The sequence below is a fragment of the Cebus imitator genome, unplaced genomic scaffold (genome assembly GCF_001604975.1).
Source record: "Cebus imitator isolate Cc_AM_T3 unplaced genomic scaffold, Cebus_imitator-1.0 Scaffold14, whole genome shotgun sequence".
Classification (NCBI taxonomy): Eukaryota; Metazoa; Chordata; class Mammalia; order Primates; family Cebidae; genus Cebus; species Cebus imitator.
The window spans coordinates 7,185,158-7,208,997 of record NW_016107329.1 but is presented as its reverse complement, the minus strand read 5'-3'; the positions used below and the strand labels follow the sequence as shown (position 1 = coordinate 7,208,997).

At 34.8% G+C, this 23,840-nt stretch overlaps 1 protein-coding gene across 2 annotated transcripts in view; it reads right to left on the bottom strand.

Moving 5' to 3' along the window:
• The window catches only part of MYO16 (myosin XVI), a 603,751-nt gene that overhangs the window by 367,076 nt on the left and 212,835 nt on the right, over positions 1–23,840 (bottom strand). For both annotated transcript variants that reach the window (XM_037729044.1, XM_017501745.2), the window contains exons 8-9: positions 10,794–10,869; positions 7,941–8,094 (exon numbers count right to left, since the gene is read on the bottom strand). In XM_037729044.1, coding sequence (XP_037584972.1) covers positions 7,941–8,094; positions 10,794–10,869 — 230 coding nt within the window. The remainder of the gene's footprint in view (positions 1–7,940; positions 8,095–10,793; positions 10,870–23,840) is intronic.

The following is a 23,840-nucleotide window of genomic DNA, read 5'->3' as shown; positions in this document are numbered from 1 at the left end:
ATATATATATATATATATATATATATATAATGAAACATATAAAGAACAAAAGGAAAAATTCCAAGTTAGTAGCCGTTTCATCAAAAAGGTGGAGTAGTGACCAAGAAGGCCTTAACCTTCTCCTCTCAGCTAAACTTTGGAGTACCTTTAGTCCTTTGAACTCCCTTTTCTTGAGCACTGACTTTAGAAAACAGAACTGCAAATTTTTTCTCTGCCCCTTTGAGATGTATATCTTCTTCCAGCCTCTGGCCAGTTTGCAATCCAGGAATGTCTTTATGACCTGGGAGTCATCCCTTTGAAATCTAAACAGGGAAGAACATAGCCCACTATTTCCCAGTTTCTGTGAAGCACAGGAGCCTAACTTTGATAATGGACAATTAGCAAATGCCTATGGCTTGATCACCTTGGCCAAAGTCCTTCCTAAAGTCCTATAGTAATTTTCTGCTAGTTCACCCGAGTACTTAGAAACTCTCCCACTTTTGTTTAGTAGAGTTGAGTTGAATCATTCTCCCTTAAAGTATTAAAAAAACGAAAAGGAAAGAAACTCTCCCACTTTTGTTTAGTAGAGTTCAATCATTCTCCCTTGTTGTAATAGTTTTAAGTAAAGTCTTTCTTTCCTATGTAACATCTCTGGTGCAATTTTTCTTCAAAGTAAATGAGTAATTTTTTCATGCTTCTATATGTTTTTTGCACTCTCCAAATTTTCTTCAACAAGAAATTCTTATTCTGATTATTAAAAAGAAATTACTAGCAATAGAAGTTTATCTGCTGAGAAAAAAAAAAGAAATAAGATAGTATATTTTCTATTGGTAAAACAGATCCCATAAACATTTAAAAAAAGAAAATTAGTATCATCCAAGAGTTGCTTAGATTAATACAGTGGAGACAGATTTAACTCTGACTGTGAAAAGAAAGAGATGAGAATATACCAGCAGACAACCAATTTCTGAACTCTACTGGATTTCTGCCAGACTTGCTTATTTTGACAGACATAAAAGTAACTTCATGCAGGGAAAATGTGCCTACAGGAAATAGGATTTTCCTTCTGAAAATGGAAACAGGAATGTAATAAAATGAAACTAACAAAGGCAACAATTATTGCCCATTATAACTAAAGCAATTTTAGAAAACCATAGAGATGAAATAAAATTGAATATATTGAGGTACATGAAGCCAACAAAAACAAAACAAAACAAAAAAAAAAACGATGTAAAGATATGACATGTGAGACTTGGTTATTTTTATGCTTTAAATAATTGATGGAATGCACAGTTCTCAACGTGACTCTGAGAAACATAGCTACACAAATTGTTCACTGTAGAAAACTGAATTAAATTTTTGTTTTTTCCTGCCTCTATAAAATAAGATAAAGATGCAATGGTTAATATTAAATGAAAGAGCTCTTGGAGAGATTTGAATTAATTGCTATATATTTGGTCCTTCCAAAAATTAATTTTTGTAAGAACTTTTTTTTTTTTTTTTTTTTTTACAATTTAAAGACCATTATGGTAAAATATTACCTGTGTCTAAAAAGCAAATAAAACTTATAATGTGGCACATGGCTGAACTGGAGTTTGTATTTTTTTAAGATATATTAATCTCAACAGCTCTCAACAGATACATGCAAAAAAAGTTTAATAGCTTATTTAAGGGAAAATCTGTATAATTCAGTAGTTTTATGGATATATGAAGGAAGATTCTGAAAGTTTCAAGTGTTAACTTTGCTAGAAATTTCCCTGAATGTATCATTCTGGCTTTAGATGATTTTGCTGACAGTTCAAAGATAAGTGAAGAATGGCTTTTTTTTTCTTTTTTGGTCATTCCTTAAGCAGTTGTTTAGTACTTACAATGAGGCAGACATTGCTGTAAATGCTTGATAAATATTAACTCAGTTATGAAGAACAAGCCTATGATATAGTTATCATAATCATCAAACACTGATGTCCTGTAGCACAATTATGCTAAATGCGTAGGGTTTGTCCAGAGTCTACAGGTTAAGGGCACAGTCCTCAGCAAGACTGCCCCCATTTTAGATGCCAGCCAAAAGTTTGGAGGTCCCCAGGTCACTTGTACTTTTGAGCAACTAGCTACAAATTTTGGGATTCTCATAAACCTCCCTTCCCCCGCAACACAGGTTTGACAATCTGCTAGAATGGCTCTCAAAACTCAGCAAAGTGCTACACTTAATAACACATCTTTATGATAAAGAATACAAATTGTGACAAGCCTGACAAACAAATACATACGACAAGGTCTGAGGGGGTCCCAAATGCAGAGCTTCTGAGCCCCCTGCCCAAGGAAATAGAGCACATCAAACTCCAGCCCACTGATGTCCTCACCAATCCACAAGCCCCAATGTCCACAGTTTTTATTGGTGTCTTGTTGCATAGGCATGAGTGATGACATCATTGGTCACATGTTTGAACTTCATCTCGAGCCTGTCCTGCTCCTCCTGGAGGTTGGGCTGGATTTCTTTAATCACAGGGTCGGTTTTTCTGGCAATGACCAGACCCCTACCCTGAGTCACCTCACCTGTTAGGATAAACTCAGATGTGATCCAAGGGGCTCATGAATAACAAAGACACTCTAATCCCCTGGGAAATTCCAATGATTTAGTTTACCTCCCAGAAACCAAGAACAAAAATCAGCCAGATTTTTTACGAAACAACAACCACATTTTGCACTTGAATAAAAATGTCACAAAGAGGTTGACTGAATTGCTCAAGGTCATAGAGCCAGTAAAGGGTGGAGCCAGGATCTGCAGATGGATAGTGGCCCAAAAGTTCCACAACCACAGGGCCTCACCAGTAACACACAGGGAGGGAGTTTAGGGACTATCAATTTCCTTTTAAAGGCCAAACGAGAAGCTTTGGAATTTCAAATAAAAATGACCTCCTCATTGAAACAATACAAGATTGAACACACATGTGGCATGAATCATGTTCTTGAAGCTCCCAGCTTCAGCCAGGTGTGTATCACATGGTTGAGTAAGTCACAGGACACACATCCAGGTGTTGTTTTGAGAGTGAAATGAAATTATCCAAACAAGTTTGCTCACATTTCAATATCTGGTAAGTGTTGCCAAAATTATTGTTATTATTACAAATACTAAGTGAAAATCCCCTTCATCAATGAAAGACTCCACTTAGGCAATACGCAGAATTCCTGTGGGTTCATTCTCATGGGCTCTATGAACTAGAATATTAGGAATGCAAGTTGGCGCATATCCAAACTGCTCAGTGGTGAAAACCCTGGGTGAACATGTCCGTGCTCAGACACCAAAGGGCATACTCAGCAGCAGCTGTTTCATTAGCAGAAATAACAGCAAGTGAGGCACTTGAATACATTGAAGGACAGAAAGGCAGCACAGAGAGGAGGTGTCCAGTCAGAAGGAACAGACAAGCAAAGTGATAGCCTATAAGCAAAAAGATACTCCTCATTATTTATCAGGAAAACCCAAATGGAAACCACAATGAGATATTACTTTATATTTCCTAGAATGGCCATTAATAAAGAACAAAAAAATTTTTTTTGTTCTCTTCTCCAAGTATGGAGAAGACAAAGCAGGCCTACAAGGAGCTGGTCTTACAGAATGTTACAAGTAGAAGGGCCTTTGGAATTAAAGATGCACATTCTTAGACATGAGCTTGAAGGTCAGGTCACACAGGGAAGACTTGGGAATGCTGATTGGATAGGAGGCACCTTAGAAAATATGAAATATGAGATAATCCAATAGCACAGGAATTTCCAATTCATCAAATATTCAAAGACAGGCAGTGGTTACTGACAGCAGGGCATAGTGGAAATGACGTCCTTAACCTTACTAAATCATGATTTACTGCACAAAATGCTCATCGAAACAATAAACTTGAGTTTATTGTAAAGCAGAAATTTGACTTGTATCCTGAAATAATAGGAAAAAATGAGCTATTCCATTCTTTCTTGCAATTTTGGCAAAATATACCCTGGGAAAAAGAAAAAGAAACAAATCAACTTTAGAATGCAAAGGAATAAGAAGTTGGGGTTAAAACCGATGAAGCAAAATGAGCAGCCATGATTCAGATGAGGGAATACATGGTGAAGTCAAGGACAGTTGTTCCCCTTTTTTTAAATTGCTCTTACATATAAAACTGCTAAGAATATTTATATGCAGGTTTGTGTGTAGACATACATTTTTATTATCTGGGAGACAAGCAATATACCTAGGAGAAGAATTTATGGGTCATGTGGTAGATCTACGTCTAGCTTTTCAAGAACTGCCAAATTGTTTTTCAACACTGTGTCACCATTTTACATTCCGGCTACCAGTAAGCGAGGGAGGCAGTTCCCCCACAGCCTTGCCAACACGTATTTTCTTTATTTATTTTTGTTCTTTATTAATGGCCATTCTAGGAAATATAAAGTAGTATCTCATTGTGGTTTCCATTTGGATTTTCCTGATAAATAATGAGGAATATCCTTGTGTGTGCTTATGGGCTATCACTCTATCTTCTCTGAAGAAACATATTCAAATTCATTGCCTATTTTGAAGTGAGTTATTTGTCTTTTTATTGTTGAGTTGTAGGGATCCTTTTATATTTTGTTATATATACCACTGAAGAAATTTTATCCCATTATGTGTGGTTTTTCTTTTTTTTTAATTTCTTATTGGTGTCTTTGAAACCACTAAAATCTTTAGTTTACCTATTTTTAGTTTTATTGCTTATCTTATGGTGTCATAGCTAAGAAACCATTGCTTCAGCTAAGGTCAGAAAGATTTACACTTTTTAAAGAGAGATTTATAGTTTTATCTCTTATATTAGGTCAATGATCCATCTTGGGTGAATTTTTATGCATGGTGTAAAGTACAGGTCCAACTGATTATTTTGCATATGAATATCTAGTTGTCTCAGTACTGTTTATTGTAAAGGCCATTCTTTCCCATAGAATTGTTTTGGCATTCTTTGACAAAAATCAGTTAACCCATACATGTAAAAGGTTTTCTTTTTGAGTTCTCCGTTCTATCCCATTGATATATTTCTATCCTGTGCCAGTATCAAAATGTCTTCATTACTATAGATTTCAAGTAAGTTTTGAAATACGGTTGTGTGAGTTCTCTAACTTTGTTCTTTTTTTACATAATTTTTTTTTTTTGGTATTCTGGGTCCTTGAATTGTTATGTGATTTTAAAAATTGGCCTGTCGATTTTTTCAAAAAGTCATCTGCTATTTTTACAGAGATTGTGTTAACGATATTAAGTCTTCCGATCCATGAATATAATATTTCTTTCCACATATTTAGGCTCTTTAATTTCTTTCAATTATGTTTTGTAGTTTCCAGTGTAAAAGTTTGCACTTCTTTTTGTAAATTTTCTTGTAAATATTTTGGTTTTTTAAATGTTGTTGTAAATTAAATTGTTTTTAATCTTTCCTTTTTTCCCCCCATACTGGGTAAGCATGTTTTTAATTTCATTTTTGAATTATGAATTGCTGTATATAGAAATACAGATTGTTTCTGTGTCTTGATCATGTATATTACCAATCTCCTGAACTATATTCTTAGTTCAAATATAATTTTTTAAAAATTCCTTAGAATTTTCTATATACAAGATTATGTCATCTGCACATAGAGATAGTTTTACTTCTTCCTTTAGTTTGGATGTGTTTTTATTCATTCATTCATTCATTCATTTTCTTGCCCAGTTGCTTGAGTTAAAACCACCAATACAATGTTACAGAGTTGGTGACAGAAGACACTCTTCTTGCCTTTGTCCTCATCTTAAGGGGAAAGTGATCTGTCACCATTGAGGATGACATTAGCTCTGTTTTTATTTTTTTATTTTTTGCTTCTTATCCTTTAGCAGGTTGAAAAAGCTTCCCCCCATTTCTAGTTTATTTACTTTTTTCTCATAAAAGAGTGTTGGGCTTTGTCAAATGCTTTTTCTGTATATATTGTGATAATCGTGTAATTTTGTTCCTTATTCTATTAACATATAACATTTTCTGATTTTTTCATGCTCAGCCTGCTTTCTTGTCATAAATCTCACAAAGACGTATTGTGCAATCCTTTTTATATGTGTCCGAACTTGGTTTGCTGGTGTTTTATTTAGGTGTCTTAAAGCTATATTCATAAGGTTGTTGTTTTCTTTTTGTCTGAAACTTTCAATTTATTTTGTGTATCAGGATAATTCTGACCTGATAGAATGAGTCAGGAACAATTCCCTGCACTTCTATTTTTGAAAGCGTTTGTGATGGATTGGTGTTAATTCTTTAAACATTTGGAAGAATTCAGCCTGAAACCATGTGGTCATTTGTTTTTCTTTGTGAGAAGTTTTTGATTACTAATTCAATCTCTTTACTTGCTGTAGGTTTATTCAAATGTTCTCCTTTTTCTTGTGTTAGTTTTGTTTGTGTTTTCTAGGAATTCTTCAATTTCATCTAGGTTAGCTAATATTTTGGCATATAATTGCTCATAGTATTTTCTTTTAATTATTTTTGTTTCTGTAAACCAGGAGTAATGTTCCTCTTTCATGTCTGATTTTAGTAAAAGAATGTTCCAAGTGCAATTCAAAAGAATATGTATCCCACTATTGCTGGATGAAAGTGCTCTAAATGTGTCTGTTAGATCTGGTTGCTTTATAGTGTTAAGTCTCCTGTTCCCTGTTCTTCTTTTCCCTACTTGTCCTATTTGTTTTTGAAACTTGGGCATCAACTTATTTAACTATTCAAACTAAAATATTAGCCATAAGGCAAAGCTCTTTCCAGTAACCACAACACTACCTCAGAAGAATATGAATATATAAATTCATAGAGACCTGTTTTAGAGGTTTACATTAGAATATCCAGATTTTCATATATTTGCTTTTTGCTCGTTTCACCAGGGGTATTTCTATGGTTTTAAATGAATTTTTATATCATGGTAAAACCCTTCATAAAGCTTTCCATGTTTCTCTTACTCCTTTTAATGCATATTTTAGCAGTAGCACTCTGGAGGTAACAAGCTATCTAGTGTTTAATAATTTCTCTTTCTGTAATTTTATGGGTACTATCAATTTTTTATAATATTGTTCTGGATACACAATTTCTTTACCCGGCTGCTGCTATTGGAGGTCTTTAAATCTGGGACGAACTTTAAAACAAAGTCCCATAGACTACATGCAATGTTATTTATTCATAGAGATGTATTTATTTATTTAGATACTCACAGTTCATCTCCACCTGACAATGTTTGCTGTCTGTTTTGTTATGTATTCCAAGTACCAGTCAGTAGATTCTGAATAAATATATTTTAAAATGAAAAAATATGTAAGCATACCTAAGTTATATGCATAACACCTGTGTTTATATATCCATACTATAAATATATGCTGGTAAAGAGAAACTCTGGAAACATACGTATCATTTTATGAGTTAAATGAACACTTATTCTTCAGTAAATTTAACATTAATTCAAATGTGAGTTATTTGTCATTCTTATTAGCACACTTTGTGTCACTTTTTCTGACTTTGAAAATGATATCAATCCATTTGCTATTTTAAATGCAACAGAAAAGTTATTTTTAAGAGATAACATATATGACAATAAATAATTGGTTTTATGCTTATGAGAGAAAAAAATGTATATCAGTATTTTCTATTTCAGGAAAGTTAGTCATTATGATAATCACTGGAAACCTCATTATCAGTTTAGCTAAAATTTTGGAATGTGTTTAAGATATTATTTGGTCTCATGGCACATGAAATTCATTTAATAACTGATATAGTAACACTGTTTTTAAATCAGATGGTTTTTATAAAATTATGTTTAACTCATCACTGTAAACAAGTATTCTTTGGTACATATGTTGATAAACCATTTTAATTGTTCTAACTCTTTTTGCTGAGATTCAGAGTTAATACTGGCTCTAAAATAACCAGCAAGTAGAGAAGATGTCAAATGAGAATAAGCACGAAGTCACTTACAGCTTACTCGACAACACGGGGAGATCATGGATGATCTCTTCATAGGGCTCTTCTTGCGCTAAGGTAGACGCAGATAAAGGCTCTTTCATTTTTTCTTCCCAGGCAATTTCAGCTTTCAGCAGCATTTCCTCGATAAACTCAGATGCAGCAATATCTACCAGAAAAAAGTCAAAAAATCAGAAAAATGATGAGTGGTGATAGCACAGAAATCTATTTACTTTCAATAATTCCGATATGCTTAAAATGCTAAAAATTTATCAATGTATAAATCAAAACAAAAAACATTAAAAATTTATGGCTGGGATAAAATTGAAGTACTGCCATTTTAAAAGACTATTTTGTTTTACATCGGTGACATATTTAATTAGAAATGAAATAAAATATGAAAATAGTATACACTGGATGGTGATGTGTAAAATAAAAAATCATTGAGTGGCTAAGCTTGAACAAACTTCATGTCATTTCATTCTCAGTAAAATCTGTCCTACATCTTGGTGAATATGAACCAAAATTACAGAAATAGCTACACTTTCCCATCGACTGGGTTATAAAGCATGTGTTGGCATTCTATAAACTGTCTACTAAACAGGTAGATGTACAAGTAAATGCTCATTCGTATTATTTAAACAAGGGGTACGCCCTCTAGTCATGATATTTTTACCTTTATCTATTGCAAATACAAATAAATATATTTCCTTAAAAATTACACATAAACAGTGACATCGGAACATGTTTGGGCAGCAATATAGATATGTATCAATCAAGTTTACAATAACAACAATTATGATACAGACACTGATATAGATCACAAGGAAAAAAAACAACATTCATATCAGTTAAGAATCTACTGGAGGCAGCCGCTCATTGTCAGTCGTTAGGACCAGAATGCATGACCAGCTATGTCTATAAATTAAAGTTATATTGCTTTCTGGGCTGGTCACAGAAATGTAGCTGCCACAAGAAGATATTTGTGTAAAGATTTTATCATTATTTGCCTCAGATTAAATTATGCACATGTAAAAAGTAGGGGAGTGCTCAGTTTTCTTCCTTTGCGAGATAAAGTTTCTGTCCCACTTAACAAACTGTTTTTCCCTGCTCCAAATTTTTTTTATGGATCCATTCAAAATTCAAGAAACATAAAATAACAATAATATACTCTGGTGCTGATCACGCCCTTCATTTGCTCAGGTATAATACGGGCTTCTGGTTTACTGTTCTCTGCTCTATTCTTGTTTCAGGTTTTTCCTTCTTTTGTCTTCTGGCTCACTGGATTACTGGCATATGTGCTTTAAGTGAAACCTCTCACCACATTACAACGCTTTGCTTTTTGCATGTGATAAAAGTATTTTTATGCAGTTAGCAAATATTTACTGAGGATCTATTATGGGCCCAGCACTGTGTCTCGTATTGCCAAAAGGCCATGGATAAAGTACGAGGTTGCTAGTCGGCTTTGCATGACCAATATGGAAAAAGTTGCCCGCGAGAGTCCTCATGCACTGTGCTGAGGTGACCAGTGCTGAGTCTGGCCCAAAAGTTCATTCATTGCCTCCATTCCTAAGATTGTCATCTGCCATGCCTGGACATCTGTTTGAAATGACACTAGACCTACATGGGGAAAGTCTGCCCTGGGGGTCCATGTAGTCAAAAAGTCAGTCATATCTTCCCATGTCTGGGAAATAAGCCAGGAATATAAACTTGAAAAATGTGAGCTACTGTTAGAACCAGATTAGAGTTAACAGAGGATGTAACTTGTATTCATGATAAATACATTTTTAATAAGAAAAAAACCTACAAATTTTATTTGTTCTTTTGATAATTATCATGTTTATCGTACTAACATAATTAATGTTAAAATTACTAGACTGTAAGTAATATTAGCTTGGTTCTCAAGTTTGTGACTTTTAAGCTGTCTTAAATTTCTGTTTGGTAAATCTTCAGTTTAGCAGAGAAAATGAAGTAATAAACATTAAACAATGATACTTACTTCCAATAAATAACAAATAGAGAAAAATCACTTCTTCTGGCTTTACCTAGAGATTTATTAGAAATTCATACTCCTGAAAATATATCAAATGATAAATCTCAAAAGTAAAGTACATTTAAGTAAGTAGAAGTATGGCAAGAGAAAAAATAGATTTATTATCATAGTCAGATCAATTACTGCCTTCAAAATTTTGATATTATGGTATTACATATGCTAGATTTTTCTCTTTGTTATTCAGAATTCTTTTTACTATTGCAAAAATAATTATGAGTAGTAACATTGTGTTAAATCTAAAAGCTACAAAATTAATGTAGCATCCATTTATTAAATAAGCATACAAATATACAAAATGACACTGACTAAAATAATTTTAGAAATCTTCAAAAAGATATTTATTAAAAATTAGTAATATTAAGTCAAGATTTTCAAAGTTTTAAATTTGCATGAGAATGTTAGCCTCTCTATATGTCCTGTAGTTTAAATGTCTGCACAGATAATAATGCCATTATTTTTCAAAAATACCCTAACAGATAAGCATGCTTCTGGCAGGGTGAGAAACTAGCTAAGTAACAGTAAAAACATATTTTAAACTAAGTTACACTGAATGAATCACTACCTGAAGTTTTAAAACATGAAAGGCAAAATACAACAAAGTACAACAGCACAGTGTAGATTAAACTGTGAATAGCCTCCTGTAATCGAGCCGTGCATAGGCGATTATAAATTGTGCTTAAACTGGGCTGGTTGTTACACAGCTTCACAGGCGTGTCCACTCCCACTCTGTGGCTGTGCTAAAGATGATGGACAACTCTGACATGAAAGGAAGAAAATGGTACCTGCTTAATGGTCCCAGGATGCTCCCAACCTACCTGATGGCTTCTCCTCATTACAGTTCACAAGGTGTGGGTTTGCCTGATGCATCAAAAGAAGTTTCACCAGGTTGGTCTGAAATATTAAAGATAATCGAAATGGGAAACACTGTGCCAGATGCTAAGGATTCATCGGTAAGTCATACACTGTGGCTGCCCTCGAGAGCACCAGCAGCTGGAATGAGACAGTATCAGCACTCCCACTCAGAATTCCTTCCTGTCCCCATTCCCAGTGCCTTTTGTAAAAATGTCAGATATTCAAACTATTTCAGCCCTTTCTGAATTCAGAGAAAAAATTATCTATCCAATAAGGATGTAATCACTGAAAATGATACTTTATAACTTTCAGGTTTGCATGTATTTGGTAGAACGAGAAACTAGTTAAATAGTAGCAAAAAATATTTATATACATATATATTTTGATGACTCCAAAATGTATGGATTTTATTTATATTTCTCTGTATATATATTTTTAATTGTACTTTAGGTTCTGGGGTACATGTGCAGATCATGCAGGATTGTTGCATAGGTATGTACGTGGCAATGTGGTTTGCTGCCTCCATCCCCCATCACCTATATCTGGCATTTCTCCCTACGTTATCCCTCCCCAACCTCCCCACCTCCTGCTGTCTCTCCCCAAGCCCCCAAAACAGACCCCAGTGTGTGATGCTCCCCTCCCTGTGTCCATGTGTTCTCATTGTTCAACACCTGCCTATGAGTGAGAATATGCAGTGTTTGATTTTCTGTTCTTATATCAATTTGCTGAGAATGATGGTTTCCAGATTCATCCATGTCCCTACAAAGGACACGAACTCATCATTTTTTATGGCTGCATAGTATTCCATGGTGTATATGTGCTACATTTTCCTTGTCCAGTCTATCATTGATGGGCATTTGGGTTGGTTCCAGGTCTTTGCTATTGTAAACAGTGCCACTGTGATCATACGTGTGTGCATGTGTCTTTATAATGGAAGTAAGTTACACTGAATGGATAAATACCCAGAAAGCTTAAAACATGAAAGGCAAAATACAACAAAGTACAACAGTACATTATTGATTCTATGCCATAATACAACCTGAAAGTCCATAATCTATATTCCATATATGAGGAATTATATGGTATAGTGCGTTTTGTTCTGTTTTAATTGAACAATTCATTGAAGTCTAACTTGTTGATATTGTTCCTCTCTGACAGCAATGTGGGCAGTATGAACCTAAAGTCACATTGCACCATTAGAAAAATGCTATAAGACTTAAGTGACTTCAGAAATTAAGTATTTTTTTAAAAATGCTATAATATATCACACATATAAAGGGGATATATAATGTACATGTGCTATTGAAAAAGCAATAAAATAAATTTCAGTGTACCCAAATTTTTAAAATATGTACTCATCATTTTTAAAAAATGATATCTTTGTGTGTTTCTCCCCCAAACTATGCCTCTGTGTCCTAGAGTTGGCTAAGATCATGACTTTTCAGATAACCATTAGTATCTTCTCTATATGCTTAGCACATATATATGGAAGTATCCCTAAACACCATATTGCATAATCTGTTTGTGATATTTATAGAAATGAAATCATAGTGTATGGGTTCTTCCATGTCCTGTTTTCATGGCTTACCATTGCATTTTTGAGCCATCAGAGTTGATGGGTTTAACCAAGGTTCATTCTTTTTCTTGGCTGCATGGAATTGTATTATACAAATATATCATAATTGATTCACCTTTCTCCCAGGGAATATTCGAGACATTTGCAGTCATTTATTTGTTTTTATAAATAATGTTACCCTAAGTATTCTCATTTATATCTCTTGGTGCACACATATAAGACTTTCTTCAGGATATATGTACTTAAAAATGACATTGCTGGGGTATCAGTTTGGATACCATCAAAGTAACCAGGTAGTGCCAATATATTTTTTTCCAAGAGATTGCTCAGATTTACACTTCTACTTCTAACAAGGATTTCTATTGCTCTATGTTCTACTTAATAATTTTATTATCAGGCATTTACTTGTTGTTAAATTATTGGGTGTAAAAGAATAGCTCATTGTGGTTTAATGGTGCATTGCTTTGAAAATGAGGGTCTATAGTAGCTACAGGACTCTCTTGGATTTCTTTTTGGTATGATTTTATATGATACTTTTAAAGTTATTACTTTCTAGAGATTTGCCAATTTTGCCTAAGTTTTCAAATGCACTGGCATGATACTGTTGGTTACATCTTCTTATTGTGTTTTTTCTTTTATTATCTTTTTAATAGCTGTGCTGTTTGTGCACTTATGTTTCCACTTACATGCACACTATCAGTTATTTTGTGCATGTCCTCTCTATCTTTCTGACCAATACTTCCAAAACTTGTTCATCTCACTAATCTTTACAAGAACCAATTTGAGGTATTGTTGATTCTTTCTGTGGTATTTTTTAACAGTTCTATCACTTTGGCCTCTATCTGTTTTATAGCCTCATTTATGCATTCTGTGTTTGTTTCATTAATCTCTTTCTCTCTCTCTCTCTCTTTTTTTTTGAGATGAAGTCTCGCTCTGTCACCCAGGTTAGAGTGCAGTCGCACCATCTCTGCTTACTACAACTGCAACTTCCTTCTCCCAGGTTCAAGCAATTCTTGTGCCTCAGCCTCCGGAGTAGCTGGGACTACCAGCAGGCACTACCACATACAGAAAACTTTCATATTTTTAGTAGACACAGGGTTTCACCATGTTTACCAGGCTGGTCTTGAACTCCTGACCTCAAGTAATCTGCCTGACTCAGCCTCTCAAAGTGCTGAAATTACAGGCATGAGCCAGAGCCTGGCCTATTTTATGAATCTCTTACAAACTTTGTAAGTTGCAATATTATTTTTCAAACTTGCCTTTTACTATATAAACATTTAAGGTTGCTATGCAACCTCTAAAGCTGTAAATTTCCATCAAATCAAAATTACCTCTACTTTCTTTACAGCTCACATAGGGATAGAGACAATGTAATTTTTTTATTATGATTCTGTTCCAAATATTTTTAAATGGTCATTGTATGTCTTTTTTGACTTAAAGAGAATAGTAAGTTCTGAAACAAAGTGTTTTTCTGTAATACAAAGTAGCTCATGCTCAATTGATAAATGTTCGTAGATACCACTTTTCCCTAGGCAAGAGGGGCCAAAACAATGGAACTGAAATCATAAAATTAAAATATCTCAACTGTCTTGTACTGGAAACTGAAGCCATCTTAGCTGTATTTCTACAAATACTCTCTTTTTAAAAAAAAACAATGAAGTAATTTAAAGGCAATAAAATGGATAATAATAAGTGCACAGTTATAACAATTTGGGCAAATGTGTGTACCTGTGTAATCAGCACCACAAATAAGCTATAGAACATTTATCATCACCAGCACTTACCCCTGACCCTCTATGGTCAATCTTCATCCCATACTGGAAACTACAGTGTGATTTACAGCACCCCAGACTAGCTTTGTCTATTGTTAAACTTCATATAAATAGAACACGGAAATATATATGTTTGACCAACATAATGTTCTTAAGATTTGTCCACGTTTGTGCATGCATTGACATTTTCATTCTTCATTGTTGAGTTGTAATCCAAGGTATAACTACACTACAACATGTTCATCATTTTCTTCTTAATTGAGAGTTGAGACTTTCATTTCCTGCTCTTCGAATGAGGAACTATGGACATATGTCATTTTAGTCAATGTAGATTTTTCATTTTTCTCTTTTGAACATTCTAAAGTAGAATCCTGGGTAATCTGGTAAGCGTACATTTAACTTTATAAGAAATTGCCAGAAAAGTTTACAAAGTGGTTTTAATATTTTTTACCCTCACTGGCAATTTTGTCACATCCTCTCCAATACTTGATATTGTCATAGTAAAACAATTTTAGCCACTGAAGTAGTATCTCATTGTAGTTGAATTTACATTTCCCTGATGACTAGTGATATTGAACACTCTCATGTGCTTAATGACCAACTTTTGTGAAGCAGCTATTCAAGAATTTCTTGTCCATTTATTACTGGATTGTTTACCTTTTTAATATTACCCTCTGTGCATTTTTATGTGATCTAGATGCATTTTTCAGGTGTATGTATTACAGATATTTCCTCCCATGCTATGGCTTGCCTAGTCATGTTCTTAAAAATGCCTTTGGATGAGCAGAAAAACATTTTTATTTCTTTTACTTTTGTTTAGTACAATACCTCTACCTATTTTTATCTACTCAAAGTTCATGATAATATAGTTTCTTCTAAGAGCTTTATAATTTTAACTTTTATATTTATGGTCCATTTCAAGTAAGTTTTTGTGAATGCCATGTAAAGGCCTGTATGGTCCAGCACCATTTATTTTTCAGCAACATTTGTTGAGAAGATCATGTTTTCTTATTGAATTGCCTTGAGATCTTCATAGGAAATCAACTAGTTCATTATGTTCATTTGTAGATGCTATTTTTTTGTTTCATTGATATATTGGTCTATCTTTACTATATTACCTAACAACTTTATGAGTATAGATTTACAGCGAGTGTTGAAATCTTGCAAGTGAAAGACTTACAGTGTCTTGAAAAAAAGTCTATGTCTTACTCCTTCGAGATCATTTTGTCTATTATAGGTACTTTGCATTCCATATACATTTTAGAATGAATTTTTCAATTGCTGTAAGAAAAGACCACTAGGATTTAGATTGGGATTGCTTAAAATAGGTAGCTACTATATTAGTTTTATATGGCTGCCATAACAGATCACCACAAGGTTCATGGCTCTAACAATAAAAATGTATAATGTCTTACAATTCCGTTAGTCAGAAGTCTGACACAGGTATCACTGGGCTGACGTCAGGGTTCTGGTAGCTCTGTGCTCCCTTCTGGTTCTAAAGGAGAATTTGTTTCTGGCTTTTCCAGTTTTGAGGTCACCCACGTTCCTTGGTTAATGGTCCCTCCTCTTCCACCATCTTCAAGTCAGCAACATTGCATGCCTCTGGCCATTTTCCCACAGTCACACCCCAGTCTGTCTCTCAGCCAAGAACAACTCTCTGTTTCTAAGGGCCCATGTGATTACACTGGGCCCATCTAGAGAATCCAGGAAAGCCTTTCCAGCTTATGATCCTTAGGTTAGTCACAATGCAAAGTTCTTTATTTAGCCTTGTAACATAATTGACATGTTCTGGGGATTAGGGCATGAATGTCACTCAGGGCCACTATTCTGCCTTCCCAGATACCTTAAAAATATCCAGTATCTCAATGACAACTGAGTATCAATGAGTGTGGCTTACCTCTTTATTTTCACAGGTCTTCGATCATCCCTGCAATGTTTTGTAGTGATAAATGCACAAATATTTCACATCATTTGTTAAACATATTACTATCTATGTTACAAATATAACCCTCCTGTAAAAAAAAAAAAAAAAAAAAAAAAAAAAAAAAAAAAAAAAAAAAAAAACCTTCATAAATTCATTTAATGGTTCTAATTTTAAAAAGTTTTTTGGAGATTCTTTGGTATTTTTGTTATCCTTTCTCCTTTCCTAACCTTGCCTTTCATTTTCATTTCTTGCATTATTTTACTTGTTAGAATGACAGGGGTTTCTTCAGTCTGAGGTGGGGTTCATTTGTTTGTTTGCTTGGTTGTTTGCATTTGTAACACTTTCTGTGGCATTTTTCACTCATGCTGAGCTTTTTGCCCAAGCATTCTAAGAGATCTCCCCAAATAATTATGGCTTTTGCCAGTGTTCTCACTATAAAATTAATTAGGTTTCCAATGGTATGCCCTATTGCTAGATTTCTTACAAGCCCATTCAAAATTAGTTTTTGGTTTTGCAGAACACAAATTATTTCAGTAGTACTTATTCATGTTACAGCAGGGTGCTTATATTTAGAAGTTATTTTGATTTCCAAATATATAGTTTGCTAAAGAAAGAGAGGCTATCTTTAAATCTGAAAGATAAAAATATATGTTGTAGGTTCCCAGGACATTAAAATAGTTGCAAGAATGAGTTTTGCTTTATATTAAAGATTTGAGACATTTTCTTCCTTTTATGTCACATGTCAGAAATGAAGGAAGGAAGGAAAGAACAAAGAAAAGGAAAGAACAAAAAATAGAAGATGGAGTAAAGTAAGGAAAAATGAAGACAGAAGGAAGGGAAAGAAAAATTCAGAAAGAAAGAAAACAAAAGTCAAAAATTAGTTAAGATTGACTTTGTTTTCCACAAATTTGAAAGAGCGTCGATAATGCTAAAGGTTTTATATGTTTGCAAAAATGTCAGTGTATCAGAGAGTCTAATAATTATGTTGCATTTCTAAATTGAACTTGTCCTGTATAGAACTCCAAATAAAATCATGTGCAATATCCCAGAAAACTACTGTTCTCTACAACTTCAACTGCAGAAAGCATTTAAGTCAGAAAAGTGAATATCTTCTACAAGAAAATCTTTAACAATAAAAGTAATTCCATTTTATTTCAGGCCTGCAAAAATAAACATTCATGTGTGGAATAAGGAAGTTTCTCCTACTTGGGAAATTCCTTTCTTTTCATTAAGTTAGTATTTTTCATGTCCTTCCAATTAGAAATCAGTGAGGCACTTAGCAGAACTGAATTAAGCAGGCCAGTGCTAATTCCAATTACTCTACTCTGGAACAACTGTCTTAACCTTACGAAAAAATTTACGTAAATCACTTGAAATGTGAACAGGTAGAGTGTGTCATTCAATTACAACTCATCTCCACTATTAAAAGAATTTCATAATCAGCAAAGCTATCAGAGGTTAAGGTGACTACAACTGAGAGAGAGACAGAGAGAGAGAAAGGGGAGTGTGTCTGTATAAAAGGAAACATTAAGTGGCTAACAGAAAATGTATTTAAGCAGAAATTTGAATTCATGTAAGTTGCTGGATATAGATTTTACTCATTCTTCAGACAGTTGTATTTCAGTGAGACTAAATTTATCAAAATTAATTTCTTGATTGTCACAGTATCTCTTTAAAAAGCTAAAATATAGCAATGAGTGTTTGGAGCCAGCACTCATTCCTTCCTAGTTCAAAAGCTAAAAAAGATTGATTTAATTTAATAAAGGGGAAATTATAATGTTATAGTCTCTCAGAAACTCAGCACTTGCATACCCCACTTGAATTCCATATACCTATGCTCAATGGCACATATTCTACATTGTAAAGTGTAAATATGTCTAATTCTGAGAACCATGTGAAGTATTTCAGATACAATATTTTTAAAAGTCCAATACATTGCTACTTTTAATGACTCAACTATGATTTCTCATTAACCAAATGGTTCTGCCCTCATACCACAAAATAAATACTTTCTAATCACTGTAGTTTCCATGTAACTGTCCGTGTATTTCTTTTCTGAAACACACCTCTTTTATTTCTATTCAGCAAACCACACAGTCCTCCTCTGCCTGTGTCCACCTCTCCTGAATCTCCTTGTATGGTACTTTGCTTTTATGCAGTTGTCACAGTCTTATTTGTGCAGCCATAACAGAATATCTGAGACTGGGTAATTTATAATGAACAGAAATGTATTGCTCACAGTTCTGGAGGCTGGGAAGTCCAAGATCAAAGTGCCAGCAGGCCTTAGTCTCTCTGCTCTCAAGGTGCCCCATTAAATGTTGCACCCTACAGAGGAGAGGATTATTATATCCTCACATGGCAGAAAAGCAGAAAGAAGAACCACTCCCGCAATTTCCTTTTATAGTTGTGTTAATCCTTTCATGAGGGTGAAACCCTCATGACCTAAACACCTCTCATTAGGCCTCACCTCCTAATTTTGCTTCACCAGGGATTAACTTTGCAACGTAAATTTTGGGGTCATACATAGAAGCCATTAAATAAAGAGCTACTCACAATATATTGCCCTTGGTTGAAATCCCTGTGGTGATTACAGCCTAAATGTTCATGATTTCTTTGAGTAATCCATCCCAAATTATCTCCAGTGCTATCAAAGCCATTGCATGTGCCCAAGTTTCTCTTGGAAATCTCCATGAGGATTTCCTGCAAGAAGCAGTCTCAGGTGTGTGCCCACTCATCTACCCTTCACACATGTATTCAGTGATCCATTGACAAAGGCAGGTATGTATTACATTAGGGCATTTATTGATTCTCTCATTAAATAAACAGTAACTTAGCCAGTATTCTGTGTTGACTCCTGTCTGGGATGCCGTGATATTTTTATAAGCCAAACAAATGTTCCTACACTCAGTTCTTACAGACTAAAAGGTGATACAGATGAATGAACTGAAAACTACAGCAAGTTGCAGTAAAGCTGTATTTATGATATAGGATACACAGAGTGCCCATACGTAGACAGGAGAGGAACCGTCATACGCAAATTCCAAGCATTTGGAAAGACCGCCAGTGAAGTGACATCTCAATGTAGCTATGCAAGGTAAAATTTAACAATTTCAGAAAGAGCAAATGATAGGCTATATGTGGTGGTGCATTCTAGAAATGGAGATACATGCAGTATAGCTTTACCCTCAAATAGGGTGGGGTGAGACAGGAGAAATAAAACGTAAGACTTAACCAGGCGCTCTGACATATGGGGACTTATAAATGGTGCTAAGGAATACGTATTTTACTTCAACAGCAATGGAAAGGACACTGTGTTGAAACAGTCTGATTATGTCTGCAATGTAGAATGACTGCAGCCTCACTGTTAAGAGAAGAGTGGGGGAGAGGGGTAGAAACCTGCTAAAGGCTGATGGTTTAACCCAGATATAGAGAAGTGAGTGCCCTGGGTGAGGGGAGAGGCAGTGAGGAGGCACAGATGGATTTGTAGTGATTACAGCCTAAATATCTCAACACAATCCACTGGGTAGGAGTTTTTAGGCTCTGTGTTTTGTTAGGCATAAGAGAGGAGGGAAAGTTAGGAAAATGGCAAAGGACTAGTTTTGTGGTGAATAAATGACAAAACAGAAGAGCAACAAATGGGAATGGGAAAGAGAAGATGATTTTCTTTTTAAACAGGTAGTGTTAGAGGACAGAAAAATAGAGACAACCCCTGGGCAGTAGTATACATGGATGTAGAATTTGGGAAAGTGTGGGAGTTCAGTCAAGATGATTGGAAAGATTGTACAATTGCAGACTATATAGTCTGGGAAGACAGAAAGGTCTGCATAGTTTCAGCAGAAGTTTCGGCTGAAGGCAGCCTAATACCCTTTACCTTTATTTGATAAAGAAAAGCAAATAACTAGGGAATGTGGGGGAGTTTATCTAAATAACTTATTTACTCATGTGATCCTAAAACTAGCCTTTAATCTTTCATGGGTCAGCTGGCTCTCTCTGGAGGAGCGGGGAGGGCAACCAGATTTATAACCCACAAATGGTATTTGCTTTAGGCCTCAGAACCTGGCCTTTAATCATTATCCATAAGTGTGTTGACTCAGAGCCTCTGCTATTAAATCTATACTAAATAAATGCCTAGAGTACCAGCTGATGGAGGCCATGCTGCTACCTCTCTCAGTAGTGTCTGTGAGTGGCCAAGGACCTCCAGCCCAAACTTTCACTGGAGATTTGTGTTTGAGTAGATTTGTTCATCCACCACTGGGTTGGGGTCTGCGGGTCAGACCCCAACAGGAGAGAAACAGAGAGGAGGCTTTGGTAGCTATGAGCATGTAGACAGCATTTGAAGCTGAGGGTCTGAGACTATTTCTCAAAGACACAACAAACCAAAAAGAGACAGGAGCCTAAGATGGAGCATGGACTTTACTGATATTGCATGGTCGGAGGGGTAAGGGCATAACCAGACTGTATAGTTTCTCCAAGGCAAAGAAGAAATATATGAAAAAAATAAAAGCTCTGAATATATCTTAATTTTTATATACTTGGGTAAAAATGTATTTGAGAATACAAATGGCTTTGTAACTATTAAGATATGTGAGTTATATCATATAAAATACTTTGGAAAATAAGAATATTTAGATTCCAGCATTTGTACCAATATTTTCTTAACTTTTGGTGTACTATTGCCAATTCAAATACTAAAAACAGTAAATACATGCAAGATTAGAATGAAATTTTACTTTATGTACAACTCATGACAGAGTTGTAAAACCAAAAGACTTATCGCTCATATAATTTATTCAGTTTCTAGTTGTCGACAAAATCAAGCTTCTCTTTTTTCACTGCAAAAGTTAACACATTTATAAAAGGTAGTTTAAAAATATATATATCATCCCACTATAAATGTAAATAATAAATACAGTTATAGATTGTGAGCTACCTTCTCCATAAAGGTATTTACATTTGTAAGGTCTTTATAAGAGTGAAATTACTGTGAATGTCTCTAAACATGCCATTAGCCTCTCTAATGTTCACATTTCTAAAGCTTTTTTCCCTGAACACAGAAGCAATGTATTTACAGCAAATTTCTTCAGAGAGCATTATAAACCTTCCATGCATATAAATTGATATTCAAATAAACCTGTTTCTAAAATATAATTTCCGAAGTGCATACTAAATGATATCTTTGTGGGTGAACAATTTTTTTTAAATAATTCTAGATTTCATATATTATGTTTCTTGGCAAAATAATTAAGATGTAATTTACTCAAAGTCTTCTATTATCATAAATTTCTCAGTTTCTTTTATCTGCTTCAGTCTGAGTAAAAGAATATCTTGGTTTTGGTGTCTTCTAAAACAAAAGTCTTATCTACACTCAGGATTTCCAATCCAGTTTTGCACCTAGTTCTGGGTTGGTTGCCTTTGTCCTTTCTTTTGGTCATTTCTTTTGGTCACTGGACAATGGGCTACTCAGAGTCTGTTTTTCTGGGTATGCATTTGAGTGGAGACACCATTTGAGTAGGCTTAATGGAACAAAGTAGCAGAGACACATGATCTTCAGACACTTTCCTTAGTACTAACATGCATCAGAAGTTAGAAAATAATTAAACGCACGTCTAGAGAAGCAGAGGATAAAGATAATGTAAACACCGGCCTCATCTGCACATTGTACGTGGCCATTTCTGGAAAACTTTGGTTCAGATATCTGTCTGTGCCAATCTAGCAACTGTCAATGGATCAGGACATGTGCTGACTGATGATCAATACACACAAGGCATTCACCTTCATGATTCTCAAAAACCTGCTCAACTAAGTAAAACTCTCCCCTTTCTACAGATGCTCATGGTTCTCAATAACTGGTGTTTCTTAATTCACTTAACATGAATAAATGATGAATGCTAGGAATCTAGGTGACACACTGGAGAAGGAGCAGGAGAAACAATCTTAATTCCTTTGCATCTGACAAAACAAACGTGGCTCTGAATCAGATTCCTCATGTTTAGTTCATGACTGTATTTATCTAATTTGAAAGAACAGATTCAAAAAAAAGTTTGGGAAATTTTTCGAATGTGACAGGTAAAGGCAAGTAGTAACACCGACAGCCACTAATTCCTTCTGCCTTATCATTCAGCGAAGACTTTTAAGGAACAGGAACCTCTAGGAAGCTTTCTGAAAGAAGTAGATTGGGCTCATGTTCCCTCCACCACTGCACATGGCATGTATCATGTGTGGCATTTATGTCAATCATTAAAGGATTTTTATTGATTAACTATATAAATTAACATTTAAAAAGTCATTTTCATCACTCAAACTAATTACAGATTTTTTACACATGACACAAATTTTATCTGACTGATACTGTGTCTCAATTCTTACTATATAACATAGCTTTATTAGAAGCATAATTTCCTGGCAGGGCATGGTGGATCATGCCTGTAATCCCAACACTTTGGGAGGTGGAGGTGGGTGGATCACCTGAGGTCAGGAGTTGGAGACCAGCTTGGCCAACATGGCGAAACACTGTCTCTACTGAAAATAGAAAAAATTAGCCGGGCATGGTGGTGAGTGTCTGTATTCCCAGCTAGTCAGGAGGCTGAGGCATGAGAACTGCTTGAATCCAGGAGGCAGAAGTTGCTGTTAGCTGAGATTACATCACTGCATTCCAGCCTGGGCAACAGAGTGAGACTCCTTCTTAAAAAAAAAAAAAAAAAAAAAAAGCTTCTATTTCTGCAGAGCAGGATTTTTTATGGGCCTCTGGAAGGTCTATGCCTCGCTTTCATAGAGAGCTCAACCTCTGAAATTGTAGGCACACATTTTGTGTCTATGCATTTCTGGAAAAAAAGGTCAGTAGCTTGATCTGATTGCTTGAGGGATAAAATTTCTGATTCTAAACAGATCTATTTCTTTCTGCCTTGGTCATTACAGCTTCCAGGAGGTGGGAAATAAATATCTAGATTCTCCTTATAAGAATATGAGTCAGGAAAAACGGATTACACTTAGACACATTCAACATGTAAAACCACAGATTGCAATAGATACATTATAATGGAACAGTTGCAGAAATGTATACTAATTTCTCTGCTTTTCCAGTGGGTTTCATGTGAAGATAATTATAAATTAATTTTATTTCTTTACCAATCTTTACAAGACATTAATAAATTGGTATTTTAAGAAGCAGAAACAGCTACTTTAAAATACACCTACTTAGACTTTTCTTCCTGTTCCTCCCTGCCAATTACGACAATAACCCTGGAAACAGCAAGCAACTCAGAAAGAACTGGCAGAGGAGATGGTACAACAGGCTGCTCAGAAATTTAAAAGGATCATGATGGAATATTATCAGTGAACACAATGAACCAATTGGATAGCCTCAAAGAAACTGATACATTCCTAAAAACACACAATCCACCAAGACTCAATCAAGGAGAAATGGAAAGCTGGAACAGACCAGTAACAAAGAGATTGAATCACTGGCTAGAAGCACAATTCAGGGATATTTAGTAGACCGTTAAATATATTTATTAAATAAATGGATCTTTTTTTCACAGGACATGCTGTCAAAACACTGTTCTTGTTAGTTTGAAAGAACTTCCCCAGGTAATACGCTTTTTTACTAAAGTATGTGAAATGCAAACCCTTTCAATTCTTTTAACAGTTATACTACTGAAATTCTATGACAGATTATTTTACGTAATGATTAGTTTCTAAGAGATCTAACTTACTACAAATTTACTAGACGTGATTCTTA